The 21,003-nt window shown below is 36.8% G+C and overlaps 1 protein-coding gene across 3 annotated transcripts in view; it reads left to right on the forward strand.

The window, feature by feature from the left end:
- Window positions 1-21,003, forward strand: part of ROBO1 (roundabout guidance receptor 1) — a 229,848-nt gene that overhangs the window by 143,136 nt on the left and 65,709 nt on the right. For all 3 annotated transcript variants that reach the window (XM_032220175.1, XM_032220177.1, XM_032220176.1), the window contains exons 3-5: window positions 2,002-2,159; window positions 17,271-17,391; window positions 19,255-19,393. In XM_032220175.1, the coding sequence (XP_032076066.1) occupies window positions 2,002-2,159; window positions 17,271-17,391; window positions 19,255-19,393 (418 nt within the window). The remainder of the gene's footprint in view (window positions 1-2,001; window positions 2,160-17,270; window positions 17,392-19,254; window positions 19,394-21,003) is intronic.

The following is a 21,003-nucleotide window of genomic DNA, read 5'->3' on the forward strand; positions in this document are numbered from 1 at the left end:
TTAATCAACCAACCATTGTGTTTTTACTAACAATAGTTTAACATTACGTTTAATTCAAACTACTTTTCTTTGTTCAATAAACCACATCTAAAATAAAAGTCATAACTCATCAGGCTGTGTGAATAAAAAATCTCTAGAGAAAAAAAGTTGGGGGGCAACTTTTTCACATAGGGAAGCCGCGTTTGATTATAGTTCTAAAAAGAGAAACAAATAAGGAAAGAATAAGTTCTCTCACACATTTTTACAATCACCAGCTAGGGCAACTCAGCTGGCAGTGTGGCTGAACATCTTATAAAGGGGAACACTGGTTATGTACGCTAAAAATTAATACTGACTTTTATATTTCAAGTTCTAAGAAATACGGTAGAAATTTTGCTAAATATGAATTTAAAACTTAAGTGTATGTTCAGCTTATATTTTAGAATGAATTGATAGAAAAACTAAAAAAATGGCTTTCGGGGGGGGAGTTAAATTTACAATTACATGCTACGTATATTTCTTACAGCTGTAAAAATAATTACATGATTTTTTTTTGTTATTTTCTTACTGTAATTTTGAATGAATTACATACTGTTGGTTATTTTGGTATGTGATTTACTTTAACCAAAAAAATTCATATCATATATAAGCATTTGGTTGTATCTATCCTTTTTATCTTCTCCTAAACCATTTAGGAGATATTGCCTAATTGTAAAAAATATCCTTTAGGGCAGGGTTGTCAAACTCAAGGCCCGGGGCCGGATCTGGCCAATGGGGTACTTAGATCTGGCCCATGGGGCCACCCTGGAAACAGCAAAGGACTAGCCTACAGTATCTCTGCCCACAAAAATGGAGCTTGCAAGGGCTGCATGTGGCCTCTTGCGCTCCGTTTTCACTGGCAGAGGGTTGCAGGAGGCCATCACACCTGAAAACTGAGCTCGAAAGACTGTTTCCACTGACAGAATACTCAGGTCACAATAGCCGCCCCTGACAAAAGTGATGTCAAGCTGGCCACTCTGGCCATGCGCACCCCAGGTCCCTGAGGTCAAGCACTTTGATGTTGCCCTCAATGAAATCGAGTTTTCACCCCTGCCTTAAATTTTTGGGTATGTTATGCTCAACAGAATATTCATAAATAAAGGAAGAAATGAAGGGGGGGGGAATCATGAATCTGATTTCATTACTTTATAATGAAATTGTGTGCTAATTTTCAGAGAAATGACTACATTTAGTTATGGATTCTGGTTACCCCAAAGATCTGCTTTTTGATAGAAATAGTGGGGGGGGGGATCTTCAATAGAAATTTGAATAAATTTAAATTTAAAATTCATCAAACCTTTGGGATATTTAATGTATTTTATCACACAACAGTGAAACAGCTAGTATGACAGTGACCATAACAAAAGATAAAATCCACATTAAATTTAGTGCAAATAGCAATTCTGATTGTATTTTATTTTTATCTGCACTTCATTAGTTTCTCTCTTGGTTAATTAAAGTATTCTGAGAATTGTAAACAATTGGATGGAAGAAAAAATATTAGAACTTTACAAAGAAAAAATAAAATAGTAAAAAAATCCCTGTTAAATTCATATCACTGCTGACAAAACCTTTTTTGCTGTAAATGCATAATTCTTGAATCAAGGTGTGGCTTACTTGTAACCAAGTGCTCCTTGAGCACTCTTGCATATTTTGAGTCACTTTCTGAGAAAATGATTTCTCAACATTTCCCAGATCTATTGTGTGGTCACTGAAAACATTTAGAAAAGTAGCATTCCATTAGTTTTTATTTTTATTTTTAACTATATCACTGTAAGAGAAGCAGTGGACTGCAGAGATTAAAATAAATTATGTGTTTATTGTAATGCCACAATTCAATCTAGTCTTGGTGCAACTCAAAATCTAAATCTAATGCCAATGCTACATCTTTTACATTGCGAATACTTGAAGCTGCTTACACATTGCTGATTAATAACTATTTATTTATTTATATCCCCCTCCCCTTTCCATTTGTCTTTTCAGTATTGCGAGATGACTTCAGACAAAACCCTTCAGATGTTATGGTAGCGGTAGGTGAGCCAGCTGTAATGGAATGCCAACCTCCTCGAGGCCATCCTGAACCTACAATTTCATGGAAAAAGGATGGCTCTCCTTTGGATGATAGAGATGAAAGAATTACAGTAAGCTTTTTCCTTTAAAAACAACTACGATAACTAAAATCTAGTTGCTTATTTAGCCATGTACTATTTGCCCCATTGTGCAAACATGAATTGCCACCCTATATATGAAAAATAAAAGGTGAAATTACATGTGAATTCATTTGATTGTGTTGGCAGAGTGCTACAATTCCTCCAAAATAAGTAAACTTGCTATTATCTTTTCATTTATACTGATATCTAAGGTTGTTAGATCAGCTACATCTGATTTTACCAGTTCTCCAGTGCACTGCTTGGAGAATCCAAAACATGGGTTTAACTTCTGCCTGTCTGCCTAATGACTGAGTTAGAATTTTCTTAGCCATGCCTCCTGGGCTCCTTCTACTTCCAGTTTCTTAACTCAGTCTGAGCACGAAAGATTTATATTAATTCTCTCTCAGTCTTCGATCAGATTAGAAGTTATAACAATGTTGATATCATACAACTGGATTCTGCAAGCAGGCAGGAGCAGTTTAGGAGCCTTTAAGCTTCTTTGCAACTTCGCCTTCCCACAGGGAGCCATCTTTGCCTCTGACGGCTCCTATCCTCTGCTTGTCATCCCAGTGGCTTATTCATCCTCCGCTTGTCATCACGGAGCAGGAAAACAGCGTGGCAGATCTTTCCCTCAGCTACAGCCCACAGAGCCAAGAGCCCAGCCAAGACCTTGTGGGGCAGCTAGAGTCCGAGGTAGAGCTGCGTGGTTCTCCCTCAGCCTGCGCCACACCGCTAGAACCACCGCTGCCATTTTGATCTTCAGCAGGGTGGCCATTTTGGTGCAAACAGGCAGCAATTACAGAACATTTACAATAAGCATTCTGAAAATTTATGTCCTTCTTTCTCCAATAGTATCAGTATTATTGTGTTCGTTTATCATACTATTTCCACTCCCTATTTCATTCATTCATTCATTTTATCTTTCATTCAGTGAAAGATAAAAATCTACTTGTTGGGAAACATCCAGCCATCTGGGTGGAGGGGTCAAGCAGGGAACTAGCTTTGAGTCCTTGAACAAAGTGCAAGAGGCATAACCCTGACAAATCCACCCCCAAGTCCTATGGAAACCTATATGGTTGTTCCCAAGAGAAGGTAAGGAGTCCAGGGAGATTTTTGTAATATAGGTAGTAGATAATAAAGTTACTGACTTGGAGCCTTCATGAATGGATCTGCTTTCTTATTCATGTGAACTCCATTTCCAAACTTCACTGCCAGCTTTTGATGAGCAAAGTCAGTGTGAAAATCGACAGGAAATCATATGTCATTGCATTTAATAATCCTTGGTAATAACCAGCTAGAATGTAAATTGGCAGGGTCACATGACTTAATAATCATACCCTTAGTCGTGAAGTTTCTAGTTCCTAATAAGTAAAAACTATGTATAATTTCATTAATCAATAAGGTTTAAATAAACATGAATGTCATGTTTATTATATTATTTCATTTTGCAACATATACATCATTCTTTTTATAATTTTAATTTTTAATAATTTTATGATTTTTATAATTCATCAAGCTTTGGGGTTCAAGGATGATTTCCATGTGATTACCATGTAGTTATAATTTACAAATTTCATATAGTAGAAATTAACTGAGATTATGAAAATAGTGTGACTATTAGTTGCTTAAAAACCTATGAAATATGGTATTTTTATTTATTTATATTTGGCAAATAGATGCTAAGAGTCATAAGGTAAATGATTTAGTATTACTGATTTTCTTTGGCCTGTGAAACATTTTAACCTCAATGATTAAAGAATTGATGGAACAATATTCATGAACCTTTTTCAATGATAAACCAGTGTATTGACAGAAATAATGTATTTACTGTTTACTTCCTGTTTTTTTATGTATGTTCTTTTTTTTAAAAAAAAAAGACAATTTTTTTTTAAGTACCATCAGACATTTATAGTAATTAGAAACCAATATTTGCTGTTTTGTTCATTTTCTTTCCATTTGGGAATGTCATCCCAAACAGTACTTTTTTCAAGAGGCAACTGGACTTTCTTGTTTGTCTTTGAAGATGTTTTGAAAGTTATGTATCATTAATTCAGTAAAGACTACAGATCTGTAAATCTAAAGATAAGTAACACATTTTATCAGATTATAGCTCTGAAGTTTTTAAAAAGAAAAATCTTCATGAATATGTACAGATGTGTATAATCCTAGCCTTCTTGGTGTTATTTTTTCCCAGTCTTGTAATTTTATGTTTTGCTTATTTCACATTTATCCTTAATAACTTTTCACTTCATAAATGCCTATATGGCTTCTGGTCATATTAAAAGTTTAATTGAAGTAAATCACTTTTAAAATAATGTATATTTCAAGTGTCTGGTTTCTTCTACTGAATAGTTAAATAACCTTTTTTTTGGAACTGCCACATACAGATAGTAAGCATATAAAAAACAGCAAACTGACATACAATATGTTGGACACTATCCAAGTCTCCTTTTCAAGAGAAGCCAAAAAAGTAGATGCTTTCTGTCACAATTTATATGGTTTGCGGATTTGGTAAGCAAGCTGACATAGTTTCATTTGCAAGTGGAAGCAATTTTAAGAAGTTAATGGAAGACAGAAAGGCATAAGTATGTCAAATTTTTTTGCACTGAAGTCTGTAAGAGAGAGTTAATATGGTATTTCAGAATGGTTGAAGAAATATATTAAATGATTTTTTATGTACAGTACTGATATTCTTTAAAATTAATTTTGTTTAGATTAAATTTTAAATGATTCATTATTTTCAGATACAGAATTATCTTAATTATTATATTACAATAATAATTATAGTAGTTGAAGTCCACCAGAGAAAGTTAAGTACATTAACCTAAGCCTTTTGTAACCTTTGAGATACAGTTGGATGAGTTAGATATAAATAAGTTTTTACAGCAGGATTCCTTCTTCAGTATCTTCCTAAGCATAGGAAAGCCCTTTCCATCATTTTCAATGAGTAATGTTTGGTAGTACCTCTGTTTCTCAGCTTTTGAAAATGTCTACAAATAGATCATCATGTGGACAGCTGACCCTCATGATTGTCAGCTTCAATTTGCACAGAATACTTTTCTGATTTTGTTTGTTTGTTTAAGCAGGGAAAAGTTTCTGCAAGCAAATATATTTCAGCTGGTTTCTATGGTCCTTTTTCTTGTTCAACATATTCATTTTGGTTCACTTCTTTGTGCTTAGCTAAATTGGATAATTCCACGTGAACTAGACTTTTTCACCTAGCTAATCAAATTCCTCTGGCTTTCTTGCAAGGCCCAAGCATTGATCTATGACTGTGAATAATGTTTTACAAGACAGAAAGAAACTATTTTAATGTTGTGGCTATCAACGCTTTAGCCAAATTGTCAACAACGTAAGATCACAAATTGGTAGAGGCACTTTGATTAGAAAGCACAACCCTGGTCCAATGAAGATAAGCAAGGTTTTCTTACTAGCAAAGATCAGAGAGCAAACAGACAAGGAATTAAGATTTCCAATGAGGTAAGAGAGCTTGAAAACAGGACATAGGGCCTATAAGATAGAACTGTAATAGAATATATAATAGCCTGTACTGCATTCCTATTAAATGAAGAAGGTTTCCAGTTAACATTGAAACAAACTTTTTCTTTGACTATGATCATAAGACCCAGACTAATCAGGAGCAACAACCTTTGAATATCCTCCTCACAGTACAACTGGGAAATGATCTCAATTTTTCTGTCTTCTAAATTTGACATGAAAGTGATAGAATTCTGTAAGTTAAGCAGCTGCAACATTTCTCTGGATTAAATTCCCATGAGTGCAGGAATACAATTATGAGCAGCAATATTACAAGTTGACTCTAAAACATCAAATATAGTAATTGCCTCAACTTGTCTCCTTTCCAGCTGATGATGATTCATAAGCTAGGGGATGACAGATTCCATTTTAGACAAAGATTTGCTGCCTAGTATAAATCTGAATCACTGTTTTGTGAATCAACTCTTAAACTGATAAATGATTTGAAATATATTATTTTTGGTTTATCTTTTATATATGCCATAAGATTTTACAAGGATACATTGTATCCTTTTTATATAGAAGTGTATTGTCCCACCAACAATAAGTAATTCAGTAATTGTGTAAAGTGGAATATGACACAATAGATCATGTGCATTTCATCTTTCCAATGTATGTTTTGTACGCCCTTTCACATAAAATGCATTTGGAACTGAATTAAGTGGAAAAGATTTTCTGTGCAGATATACAAACAATGAAAATACATTCTTAAAAAATCACCCTTAAAAATTACATTAAACTTTATGCGTCTGCTTAATATTATTGTATGAGAAAAGGCAATTCCTAACAATTATATATATATTATGAAATCAATTATACAGTAAATTCATAATTTAATAGACTAATGAAGAAGCAGAATATATTAAAACCAAAAGGCCATTAAACTAAATATCCTAAGAATGACTAATGTAAGACTGCTACATATTTTTTCCTCTCTGCCATCCTTTTTCAAACATTTCCTAATATAGCATATCCCAGCAGCTGATCACCCTGCAATCTTCCTAGGACCTTCCTTCTCCTCTCCTCTCTTCCTCCTACTATTACAACCAATATTTGAATGTTGTATATCATACTGGCCCAACCAACCTTGATTTTTTCAGTGGCTTCTTGGTATCCTATCAGCTGCCACCACTGATATCTAAGTACATTTGTCCTTTAGCTTATTGGCCTTGATATTCTCTTCCCTGTTTTCCCTTAACATCTCCTTAACAAAACACGGCACATCTTTTGTTCAGGAAATTTTATCTGTTAAATAAATCAAGATCCATTAAATCAAGACTTTGTGTACTCCCAAATTAAAATCAAGATTGTTCATAATTCACACACAAAATTGTGTACAAGTTTAATAGTGTTTTTAAATCAAAAAAAGAAAAGTTAAGCATTTTAAGATGCTTCAGAATCATTTTGTGAAACACTTAATACAGGTTAAGTTAAATATTACAAATCACTATCACATGGAACCATGAACATAGCAATTAAGGAAATTGATACATTCAGAATTAAAATAGTTCATGCATTTTGTTTTCTGTTTCTATATGGCTCCTAAAGAGACATATTTTTTAATTATGCGTATGTATGTAATGTATTATAGATCAGTTATAGTATATTATACTATATCAATTAGTTTATGTTTTTCTTGCTTTCAGTCCTTGCCTTACCACTTAGAACTAAATAATCCAACTCAAAATATTATCCTGTACCAGGGGTGGGTTCCTCCCGGTTCGCACCGGTTCTTGCGAACCTGTTCGTCAGTGAACCCGGAAGTAATTAACTTCCAGGTTCCTAGCTCCTAGCCCCTGTCACTGGGTGCCTGCGGGGTTTTTCTTTTTAAAAAATGCCTCTCCGGATGATCTTGAAATCCTGCAAGGTTGCTTTGGAAGGGGACATATAGGCAGATTCCCCCTGCCCCCCTCCCTGGGTGCCTGCAGCCTCAAAGCAAGCATTTGCACAATAAAGAAAATCTCACGAGCAAGAGAAGTACTTAATTGCTTTTACTGTTAAGTTTCGGAAGCTTCCAAGGCTACAGGCAATCAGGAATGGGGTGGGGGAATCCCTCGCAGGTTTTCAAGATCGTCTGCAGAGGAGTTTTTAAAAAGAAAATGGTCTTCTTGGGAGGGGGAATGGGCTGCGCTGCTGGTTCTGGGGATTCCCCCCCCCCCAAAAAAAGACCAGCTTCCCATCTCTCCAAATCTTGTGGCTTTTCAGGATTTTCTTTTAAAAAAACGCCTCTCCGGATGATCTTGAAATCCTGCAAGGTTGCTTTGGAAGGGGACAGATAGGCAGATTCCCTCTGCCCCCCTCCCTGGGTGCCTGCAGCCTTAAAGCAAGCGTTTGCACAATAAAAAAAATCTCACGAGCGAGAGAAGTACTTAATTGCTTTTACTGTTAAGTTTCGGAAGCTTCCAAGGCTACAGGCAATCAGGAATGGGGTGGGGGAATCCCTCACAGGTTTTCAAGATCGTCTGCAGAGGAGTTTTTAAAAAGAAAATGGTCTTCTTGGGAGGGGGAATGGGCTACACTCAGAGGAGCCGGCGCTTGGGGCACCCTGAAACAACGCATCCCCGCCGCCTCGTTCTACTCAGCAAGCGCGGACATCCCGTCTGTGCCCATTTCTGCTGCCACCACCTCCGCTCCCAAACGCAACTGTCAGCTGCGAGCAAGTGACTGAAGCTGCTGCTTGCAGTCATTTACTGCTGCAGATAGATTGTGCCTGTAGCAGGAAGCTCTTCGCCCTGTGAGAGCTCCTCTTTGGTAACATCATCAGTGCTAGAAGGGAGTGGGGTTGGGGGGGGAGGAGGAGAAAGTTAGGACAAAAAAGAAAAATATAAGGAGGGAGAGGACTGTGGGGTCCTTTGGTGTTCTCTGAACGTGGTGGTTTTTAATTAGTTTAGAGAATTTTTATTTATTTATTGTTTATAGAATGTTTATTACAAGAAATGTTATTCCTTTTTGCAAATGTTTTATTTGTGATGCAATATGTTGCTTTTAAGTGTTTAGACCAGGTTTATGTGTCTCAAAGTGGCTGCTTTTCTATGGGCAGGCCAGGTTTGTTGCAAGGCAGTGTGTTTCACCCTGGTTTAGGTAATTCTGAGGTGGTTGATGGTTCTGTGAGTGCCTGTCCTTTATAATTTTCCACATTGCCTTGATGATTTTTATTCCAGTGACTTTGTCTTTCCTGTTCTTAGGCTTAGGGAAAAAAAACTGGTTTCATTGGCAGTCTTTTTTTTTGGGGGGGGGGGGGATTTTTATTTTTTTGGTGTTTTCCTAGCAATGTCATAGTTTGTGGGTGTGGGTGGGTGTGTAATGTCCCACAGTTATCTATGCATTAATAATGATCTAGTAATATTAATAATATCTAGTAATTAGTAATATCTAGTAATAACATCGTCTTGGCCACTCCCACCAGGTCACATGGGTGGCAGGCCACTCCCATCCGGTCACATGGGCAGCAAGCCACTCCCACAAAGGAGGCCACGCCCACAGAGTAGGTTCGAACAATTTTTGAAACCCACCCCTGTCCTGTACTCACAACAGTCTTCCTCAAATATTCCCTTGATACTATTTAGTATGTTTGAAGGTATAACAAATAAACAGGTATAACAAATAAACATGATCACTAATATCGAACCAAGATAGAATCCTGGAGTAAAGTCTTTAAAACCAAAACCATAGTTTAATAATGGCCCATTTAATAATATGCTACAGTACAGTTTGTAATCAGATTTAAATTCACCTGACAAGTATCATTATCAGATTTCATTTAATTTGTTTGCTCTCCAAATTTTATAACAGCAATCTGAACTGGAGAAGAACAGCAAATGAACAACATTTGTTAATAAAACAGGTACAGTTTGTACAGTCTGTGAAGCCTTATTATATTTATAACCCTCAATGTGTCTGCATAAATATAAAATGTGATTTGTTCTCCACACAAGCCCTGAAATTGCATAAAATGAATAATTAAACAAATGAATAAAAACATTACATTTTTTCATTTTTTTAAAATGAACTAAAGGTCCATATTTCAGGGTAAGGGCCCACATTAGGGTTTGTTGTGTGAGTTTAAAAATATAACCAATTATGTTTAGAATAACACATTTTTTTACTAGGGAAAGGATATCATGGGATTGACTGAGCACCTATTGAATAAAAATCACATATTTACTCAGAATAACCCTGAAACTGGGTAAATCCATATTACTTAATTGAAGGATTGTCTTATTAGCTGGGAAGTAATTTACTCTGTAAGTAACATCTGCCAATAACTACCTTGTTGGTCCTAGGAGGTGGGCCTTCTCTACTGTGGCCCTATGTAACTTCTCCCTCCAAGGTCAGATTGGCTCTATCCCTGTTATTATTTTAGAAATCCTAAGGACCTGGTTGTGTCACAAGACTTGGAAGTCTCAGAGAACTGGAGGTATTCTTAGCTGACTTAGCTTATCTTTTACTTTGTCCATAGGGTTTATATATTTTAAATATTTAGTGATTTTTAAATTTTTAATTATCACCTTTTATATTTTTCATGCAATAATCAATGCATACTTGAATAAATGAAATAAATGAACAAATGAAAGGAAGTTCTAGTTCTATCTCCTCAAGAAACCGTTTTATCATTCTTAATTGCCTTAAAATGCCTGTTCACCATAACAATAATGTGTAACAATAAGGAATTACATGTACAGGTAAAACTCGAAAAATTAGAATATCGTGCAAAAGTTCATTTATTTCAGTAATGCAACTTAAAAGGTGAAACTAATATATGAGATAGACTCATTACATGCAAAGCAAGATAGTTAAAGCCGTGATTTGTCATAATTGTGATGATTATGGCTTACAGCTCATGAAAACCCCAAATCCACAATCTCAGAAAATTAGAATATTACATGCAATCAATAAAACAAGGATTGTATATAGAACAATATCGGACCTCTGAAAAGTATAAGCATGCATTTGTATTCAGTACTTGGTTTGGGCCTCTTTTGCAGCAATTACTACCTCAATGCGGTGTGGCATGGAAGCTATCAGCCTATGGTATTGCTGAGGTGTTATGGAATACCAGGATGCTTCAATAGCGGCCTTCAGCTATTCTGCATTGCTTGGTCTCATGTCTCTCATCTTTCTCTTGGCAATGCCCCATAGATTCTCTATGGGGTTCAGATCAGTCGAGTTTGCTGGCCAATCAAGCACAGTAATCCCACGGTCATTGAACCAGGTTTTGGTGCTTCTGGCAGTGTGGGTAGGTTCCAAGTCCTGCTGGAAAATGAAGTCAGCATCCCCATAAACTTCATCTGCGGAAGGAAGCATGAAGTGCTCCAAAATCTCCTGATAGACGGCTACGTTGACCCTGGACTTAATGAAGCACAGTGGACCAACACCAGCAGATGAAATGGCTTCCTAAATCAGCACAGACTGTGGAAAATTCACACTGGACTTCAAGCATCTTGCAGTGTGTGCCTCTCTATTCTTCCTCCATACTCTGGGTCCTTGGTTTCCAAATGAGATGCAAAAGTTGCTCTCATCAGAAAAGAAGACTTTGGACCACTGAGCAACAGACCAGGTCTGTTTTTCTTTAGCCCAGGTAAGATGCTTCTGACATTGTTTGTTGTTCAGGAGCAGCTTGACAAGAGGAATACGACATTTGAAGCCCATGTCCAGGATCCGTCTATGTGTGGTGGCTCTTGATACACTGACTTCAGCCTCAGTCCACTCCTTGTGAAAGTCCCCAACACTTTTGAATGGCCTTTTCCTGACAATCCTCTCCAGGTTGCGGTCATCCCTGCTGCTTGTGCACCTTTTTCCTTCCACATAACTTTCTATTAATCTGCTTTGATACAGCACTTTGGGAACATCCAACTTCTTTTGCAATTACCTTTTGAGGATTTCTCTCCTTATGGAGGGTGTCAATGATGGTTTTCTGCACAACTGTCAGGTCAGCAATCTTTCCCATGATTGTGATTCCTACTGAACCAGACTGAGATACCATTTAAAGACTCAGGAACCCTTTGGAGGTGTTATGGCTTAATTAGCTGATTAGAGTGGGACACTTTGAGCCTAGAATATTGCACCTTTTCACAATATTCTAATTTTCTGAGATTGTGGATTTGGGGTTTTCATGAGCTGTAAGCCATAATCATCACAATTATGATGAATTACGGCTTGAACTATCTTGCTTTGCATGTAATGAATCTATCTCATATATTAGCTTCACCTTTTAAGTTGCATTACTAGAATAAATGAACTTTTGCACGATAATCTAATTTTTTGAGTTTCACCTGTATTATACCCATAACATATGCACCAAAGTTGCTTTAATTTATTACATCTCCAGAATTGAAACAATGAGAGTCAACATTTTCTAAATGTTTTGAGTTGTCCAGTAGACTATTTACCATATTTTTCAGAGTACAAGACACACCTTTTTCCCTCATAAAAGAGGGTGAAAATTTGGGTGTGTCTTATACACTGAATGTAGACCCACCCACCCACCAGCCCCAACCCTTTGGCCTCTGCCTCCCAGCAGTTTACCTCTTTGCAGCAAACGGGGGCTTGCGGAATCTTCAATAAGCTATAGCAATCCCTGCAGCCTGTAACAGCTGATGATCTGGAGAAATTGAAAGTGAAAGCTGTTTGCTCCACAAGGCAAATTGATGGGAGGCAGATTTTTTTTTCTTATTTTAATCAGGCTGCTTGCTGCAAGGAAGTAAGTCAACAACTATAAATGCCTATACAGTGTTCAAATTATTAGACTTATTTTTTAAAGACTGCTGAAGAGGCCCCGGGCTATTTTTTTAAAAAGTGCTATTGTTTTAAATAGCAGAGAATAACTATACTTCCAGAAAGTACATCAATTTTAACAGCATCTGTACAAGTATAGTCTGAAATATAACACTACAAACAGTGTATATTGTCTGTCCTGTTTGTTGCAAGGAAGCAAATTGCTGGGAGGCAGAGGCAAATATTTTTCCCTTGTTTTCCTCCCCAAAATCTAGGTGCGTCTTATACTTCAGAGCATCTTACATTCCAAAAAATACGGTATTTCTTCCATTAAAATGTAAATAATAATTTATCAAGTTCCTAAACAAATTTATATGGAGTCAGCATAAAAAATATGTATATTGTCTGTCTCCCTCCCTCTCTCTCTCTCTTTCCCTCCATCCCTCTCCTCCCTCCAATTCTCCCTCACCATTATTCATTTTCACAGAATAATTCTTCTCTAAAAACTTGACTATTTTATATACCTGTTAATATCCTCTTTCATCCAGTGACATATTTAGCAATGTTTTTATTGATGTTAGGTCCTTGGTTGCTCTCTGAGCTTGGTTGTCTTCTTGAAGACATTTCATTACCAAACTAGGTAACATTGTCAGTGCACATTAATTCTTATTGATTAATTTTAACTTTTCCTGATAGCCATAATTACATTTTGGCAAGTGGGGAGTAAGATAATTATATTTATCTATTTTAAAATACACATTAAGATATTATTTATTTATTTGTTAAATTTATTTGCTGCATTCTTTGCAATGGGACTACTCTAGGTGGCATACAACAGTTAAAAGGAGGAAATGAAGGGTTAACAAACAGAAGTAAAATAATAAAGGAATAAAATAAACAATGAAAAAGAAAGTGATAATATACTACTCTTGTAACAAAAGGTGGACAGGTGGACAGCGGAGAATGAGGGATGAGGTGGACTTTCCATCAATCTAGCAGCCATCTCCAGTTTGGAACTCTCCCATTGAGTCCCCAGGCCAACTAGTAGATCCAGGTTTTCCGGTTCCTACAGAAGGATAGGAAAGTGGTGACAGATATTACCCTACAGGGTAGAATGTTCCAAAAGATGGGCACTGCAGCAGAGTAAGCTCTTTTTTTGAATCCTGATAGGCAGAGCTCTTTGAACTGCTAAGGACCACATGATTCTTACTATGTCTTGATAAAACAGTGGAACTCAAGGAGGGTGTGCTTACTTTTTCACATGACTGAAGGGCGGGGGGAGTAGTTTTGTTGGTTGAAGATAAGCAGGGCCAGCAAAGTGGATAATTATAGAAGCCAGTCAGATTGCTCAAAGCAATTAGAGTATCCACACCCTTTCAAATTTTTTCTTTTTTAGTAAAATTGTATTTATCTCTATGCTTGGTGTTTTAAGAGTTCCAAGAGGATCTTACTAATATAGATAAAACGAGTCTGAATCAAACTCCTTTTAGCAAAGTGGTAAAATCAAATGATTGTTTTATTTATTTCATAAACAAAATTGGTCAACATTTAATGTGCCAAAGTTGAATAATATATTTCTATCTAGTTCAGGTCAGTCCATTTAAAGGTTCAGTTGTGTAAGATTTCACTAACTGTTAGAATTAATTTGGACTAATCCAGGTTCATCTGTGCCAATCTTACAAATGTTCACTCTTATTGCATTTATTACTACACAGATTTTAAAGCATGGCATGCTGAGTTATAAAGAAAAATATTAAGATCTATACAGAAAAATCTGTAATGCCTATCTGTCTGATCTGAAAAGATTATAGAATCATTTCTAAAGTTCTGAGGCTCTGCTGAAGTCCAGGCAGACTCATTTTACTAAAATGGATAAACTTTGGCCACTGAAGCTTTTAATCTTCTTAAGAGAGTCTATCCTGTGAAAATCAGTCCAGATGATCTTCAGATCTCTTTCTCTTTGTCATTGGTCTTGGCTTCACCATCAGGATTATAAAAGAAAATTTTCCCAAAAAATGAGTCAAAAGCAAGAATGTTCAGGCAATATCAGTGCTGTTATGTCTGCAAAAAATCAAGTAGTGCATTATATGCTAATAACCTCATAATAAAGAGTTAATAATAAACCATGAAGCTGGTTGTGGAATAATTTATGGATACTTTATTCAGGATCTCAGGATCTGACAAGCAGTTATTATTGAAGGATTTCAGAACTCTATAAAAAGTTATTCAGAATAAAATCAGGTCAAGCTTACATAACTGGGTCATTCAGTAAGACATCAATGCCAAATATACTAGTGAATGGAGATTTATTTTAAAGATTAAATATAAAGAAAAATTTGATGTTTTGAAATGGCCGAAATTGAAGTCTGGAACTAAATCTCATAGAAATATTATGAGCTGGATCCTAAGTAAACATTTCATGGTTGAAAATCTTCGAATCTTATTGCATTGAAGCAATTGCTTGGGACGAATGGGCCAAATATATACTGTATAAGAGATTGTTCTATAATTATAGGAAACATTTGATTATCGTTACTATAGTTTAATAGTATTGTAATTTACTACAGTTTGAATTACAACAGTGATTTCTTTTTCATAGGCAAATCACAAGTGAGATTGCTTTGTTTATTAGATAAATTAAACAGATAATCATGTTTTGAGATCAATGTCATTCAGTCTTTTTATGTATCAGTAACACCCATGTGAAGCCCTGATTATATTAATAAAATCAGGCAAAATTCAGAAATATGAAAGCAAGTAAATAACCCTTTAAACAAAATTGTACAAATAGACTAGGAAACTTATTTTTCTTCAACATTTGCTATTAGGAGGCAAACCACTTTTGAACATGAACACATTTAATAGCTATGATTCATATTTTTCTCATAACAGATCTAGGGAGATGTATATAATTTGTTAACTTCCATTGATATACCGTATTTCCCTGAAAATAAGACAGGGTCTTATTTTCTTTTGAACCCCCCAAATAAGCACTTCACCTTATTTTCAGGAAGGTCTTATTATTTTGCAGCCTGCTGTCTCTCAGACTTTCCTGGCCTTGCTCTGGATTATTGTTGGCTTATTACTTCTATGCCCTTGCTATTATTCTGGACCTTCGGACATTCAGCTTCGGGAGGCTTGGACATTATTTTCTGGCCTCCTTGGACTATGCAACTGTCCGGACTGCGCAGACTCATAATTTTTTATATACCTGTAATTTTTTACTAAAAATTTTTATATACTAAATTTTATATTTTAAATGTGTGGGGAGAGTATGGTATGAATGTGACTGACTGAATGTTCCTACTTTTATTATAATATTGTTGTTCTATTTTAACTTGTATTGTGGGGATTGATTGGTTGTATGCATGGGTATGTTAGGCGGGCTGGGAGTTTAGCCGGACCCTCCTGCACTGAGTGCTTTGGCAGAAGTGCTAGGGGGGCCCGGGCTCGGTTCCAGCCCTTGGATGTGTGTGTCCTGCCGATGAATCCGGCGGCTGGGGGAGAGGGTGGAGGGACCACAGATGCGGGAGTGGGCTGGAACATTGGGGTCATAATGGGGAGGGGCAGATATGGCGGGAACTTCAGGGCAAGCCATTACCGGGGAAGGAGGGTTCCCTATATCAGATATTCCATCACTCAGGCTGGGGGGTGAAAATCTACGCCCCTCAGACAGGGCTTGCAACTTGGGGGTCCTCCTGGATCCACAGCTGACCTTAGAACATCATTTGTCGGCTGTGACCAGGGGGGCATTTGCCCAGGTTCGCCTGGTGCACCAGTTGCGTCCCTACCTGGACCGGGAGGCGCTCGCAACAGTCACTCACGCCCTCGTGACCTCAAGACTGGACTACTGCAATGCGCTCTACATGGGGCAGCCCTTGAAGAGTCTTCGGAGACTTCAACTCGTCCAGAACGCAGCCATGCGAGCGATCGTGGGTGCACCTCTGTACACCCACGTTACACCTATCCTCCGCAAGCTGCACTGGTTACCGATCAGTCTCCGGATACGCTTCAAGGTGCTAGTCGTAACTTATAAAGCCCTTCATGATATTGGATCTGGGTACTTGAGAGACCGCCTGCTGCCAATTACCTCCCACAGACCCATTAGATCACACAGGGTTGGCCTCCGGGTTCCATCTACTATCCAATGCCATCTGGCTACTACCCGGGGGAGGGCCTTCTCTGTGGCAGCTCCGGCCCTCTGGAACGAACTCCCCGCAGGAATTCGGACCCTCACCTCTCTCCAGGCCTTCCGAAAAGCCGTCAAAACCTGGCTTTGCCGGCAGGCCTGGGGTTGATGAGTTCCCTCCCCTCTCGATTTGTATGGTTGTGTGACTCTTGCTTATTTTAATTATCTGTATTTCGTTTTATGTTCCCCTTTTTCCCCTTTTGAATTGTTCGCCGCCCTGAGTCCTCCCGGAGAAGGGCGGCATACAAATAATAAAATTCAATTCAAGGCACTCTAGCTCCATAACATGCCAAGAAGCTATTTAGATGTATCACCTTTAGTGAAACATAAATTCAAGACATCTTTATCTATAATTCGTAAATTGAAAATATCTGATAATTTGTCATATTATATAAGAAACAAAAAGTTTAATTATTTGAATTTCACAGCTTGATCATCAACATCAATTATCACACATTTTAAAAAAAAACAAGCTCCCACACGTACTTTTATTTTTAAATCAATATTTTTAAAAATTGTATTGTCCATTCAAATAAACTGTCATAAAATACCTTTTCTTTTATGAGTTAGTTTATATTTATAATTATGTTGTATGCAAATATTTTAATTTGTTTGCTCATATTTTATGAAAGCATTATTAATACTTATAATTTTTATTTTAGATCAGAGGTGGGAAGCTGATGATCACCTATACCAGAAAAAATGATGCAGGGAAATATGTCTGTGTTGGAACAAATATGGTTGGAGAAAGAGAAAGTGAAGTAGCAGAACTAACTGTTCTTGGTAAATATTTTTTTTTTGTTTAAGAATTATTGCTAATTCTACTATTAAACTATAGTGCCCAAGTATGGCCTATCTGCCAGATATGGAGAGTTAGGGAGAAACCAGTCCTGCAAGAAATGAATCCCACAAATAACCTGGTTCCATGTCACATAGATCTTTAAAGGTGAACAACACCAGTGGTTTACTGGAAGCCAGTACATGGATATGCTGCAGTGTATTCAAAATTGCATATGCCATTGTATTCTGAACCAGATTAAGCTTTTGAATATGCCTCAGAAGTAGTCCTATACATAACATGTTACAATATTCCAACTGGATTCCTGTGTATCCTGCCCTGAACTTTCAGAGAAAAATCATGAACTCTTTCCTCAAAAAATAAATAAGTTCCATTTTATCCTGATAAATATTATAACATCTACAAAAAATAAGGAATGACTAAAACATGTGCAAGCAGTGTCTTCAAAGAGAAACTATAAGAAATATAGCTATAAACAAGGCTAAATAATTTAGCTTTAACACTTCAAAATGCAGATGATTATGAGAAATAAATCTCATATTTCAGCTAGGAACTGTACCTGAAAGGCTGAAGTTAAACATGACAGTGCTTATTATCCTAGACTGTATATATTACTTTCCAGGAGTTCAATTACCCAGAACAGTGGTGTCAAACTCAATTTCACATCAGGTCTGTGGTTGACCTTAGAGGATTGAGTGGGCATGGCCAACTGGATGGGCGTGGTGAGCTTGACGCCACTCACTGGGCATGGCTGACTAAGTGGGCGTGGACAGCTTGACACCACTCCCCAAACTGCTGCCATGTTTATTCATTACACTGGATAGATCGGGCCGAAGTCACACTGGCCCAATATTTCCTCTTTGCATTGGATAGACCGGGCTGAAGTTATGCTGGCCCAATTATTTCCTCTTCGCATTAGGTAGACTGGTCTGAAGCAACGCAGGTTGGCTTCTTACATTTTCCAGAACAGCCCCACGGGTTGGATTCGGCCCGTGGGCTTTTAGGTTGATACCTCTGATCTAGACCAAAGTGGACATTATAATTCAAAGATGTAAGAATCATATATTACGGATGTGCAGTGCTTCACATCAAAAGAAGAAAAGTACCTTGGAGCAAGAGGAAGTATATTTATCACATCTGTCAGTAGTTCCATGAAAGAGTTGTCTTTCCCTGAGTTTGCATGATGGCCACATGCAATAGAGTTAAGGAGGTACCAACAAGATGTGACAGTTCCTTATGCAGTAGTTGGCTATTGTAAGAATAGAATGCTGTACTGGACATGCCAGGGATCCAATCTATTAGTGCAGTCCTTATGTTGTTATACATTTCTAAATGGGCATGCACATGCAGGCAACACCTCCTTCTAACACATATTTCCTAGAAATACTTCCCATGAAATAATCTTTTCGCCAGTGAAGCACTAGACATCTCACCGTGATATATTCATTTCAGAATTGAGTTTCAGTATACTGAAACGTGCCTTTGTTCTATCTCTTAGTTTTCTTTCTCCAAAGTGAGTATCTTTTTCACAAAGGAATTTAGTTTTTCTTTTGTTTTACTTTCCTTATAACGTGAAGAATTAATAAGCAGGAGATGGATTGTAAGTTCAGGGGGGTTTGCAAAAATCTTTGAGATTTTCTGGGCATTTAAATAACATAATTATAAATCTTAATTGCTTCATTTGTTCAGATCAATTTTCTGATGCTCTGCTATATTTTTCTTTAAATTGTCTAGGTCCTAGCATGTTTCAGGTTCTTGATTGACTATGCAGTGTTCAAACTACTCTTGGGACTTGCAAGTATCATGTTCTTCCATGCTAATATCTAGTTATCATTTGTTTTCTTTAGAAAGACCATCATTTGTAAAGAGACCAAGTAATTTAGCAATAACTGTAGATGACAGTGCAGAGTTTAACTGTGAAGCACGTGGAGATCCAGTGCCAACACTAAGATGGCGAAAGGATGATGGAGAGCTACCTAAATCAAGGTGCAGTTCACTTTAATAATACTTTGAACAAAGTTGTACAATATGCTGTGTTCTTGAATTTTAGAGGTAGTTGAAATATAAACCTGATGTATCAAAAATATCGTAATTGTAAAGATCTTAGGGGATTTGCTTTCAAATCAAAATTGGATTTATCCAATTTTAAAGTTATTAAAGGGTTAAGATAATGACTCTTAGTCATGATACCTGTTTATAATATTCAACTACAGTAACTAACTTCTTAGTGTATTTACTTTAAACACAGATTTTATTATTGAGGAAATCATTCTGGATTAAATAGGTATTTATTCTGAGTTGTAACTCATCTTAATATTATTAATTATTATCATTGGATAATGACATTTTTATTTTTTTTTCTTAAATCAATGGATATGAATGCATAAAATTGGATGCTGCTATAGGAGACAGGGACATATTTCCATCAGAGCAACTAACTACTATTTTATAATTGCAGTCTTCTCACCTGTTAATGTTCTATCCGCTTAGTTGATGGAACATAACAAACAGCTATATGTTTTAGTCTTAAGAAATACAGGTAGTTCTTCACTTACAACTGGTTACTTAATAACCATTCAAAAACATGATGAACACTCACCCACACACAGAGAAACTACCCTATTTTTCAGAGTATAAGATGCACCTTTTCCCCTCAAAAAGAGGCTGAAAATCTGGGTGTGTCTTATACACTGAATACAGCATTTTTAGCCTGAACCCCCCCCCTTTCACGAAAATGGCCGTTCATAGCCTTTATGAGTCTTTCAGAGTGCTCCTGGGGTCTGGGGAGGGCAGAAATGAGAAAAAATGGGCTGTACCCTCATCACAGTCATTGGATTGCATTTTAAGCAAATGGAAACTGATTCACCTTTATGCCATTTGTAGTGTCTCATGATCATGTGACCAGTATTTGCTATGTTTTTTGCTTGTTTCTGGTGTTTATTTTCAGTTTCAGAACTACCTATTGGGGAAAATTGACTGGCTTAATAACACTTACATGTGCTTAGCAACCATCATGTTCATTTAACAACTGCCATGTTCATTTAATAGCTACCATGTTCATGATGACCACTGTGCTTGCTTAAGCAAAACTGTCAAAAAAATCAGGCCTGGTCATATGATGCCTCTACTTATGATCACAACTTATGACCATAATTCTGAGTGCAATATTTGAATATAGAGATATACAAAAGAAAAATAGCAGCAGGCATGTGAGGGCTGGGAGCTAAATACTACAAATAACTGTAACACATACAGTATATACTATTTCATAGTGCATTACAGCACTCTTCAAATGCTTTACATTGTCAGCTTATTGCTTCCAAGAATCTGGCTCCTCATTTTACTGACTTCGGAAGAATGGAAGGCTGAGTCAAACAGGATCAAACTCCTGGCAGTATGCAAATTAGCCTGCAATACTGCACACTGTGCCTTTAATAATTAGTGGATCTGAATATGTTTAACTTAAATATGAGAAATATTTCTCATCACTGACAAAACTCAGTTTTCTGGACAGGGAATTGAATTAAAAGATCTGCAAGTTGTTTTTCAACCCTGTAATTCTATAAGGAGGAAATGTATAATATAAATGTTAAAAT

The sequence above is a fragment of the Thamnophis elegans genome, chromosome 6 (assembly GCF_009769535.1).
Source record: "Thamnophis elegans isolate rThaEle1 chromosome 6, rThaEle1.pri, whole genome shotgun sequence".
Taxonomy (NCBI): Eukaryota; Metazoa; Chordata; class Lepidosauria; order Squamata; family Colubridae; genus Thamnophis; species Thamnophis elegans.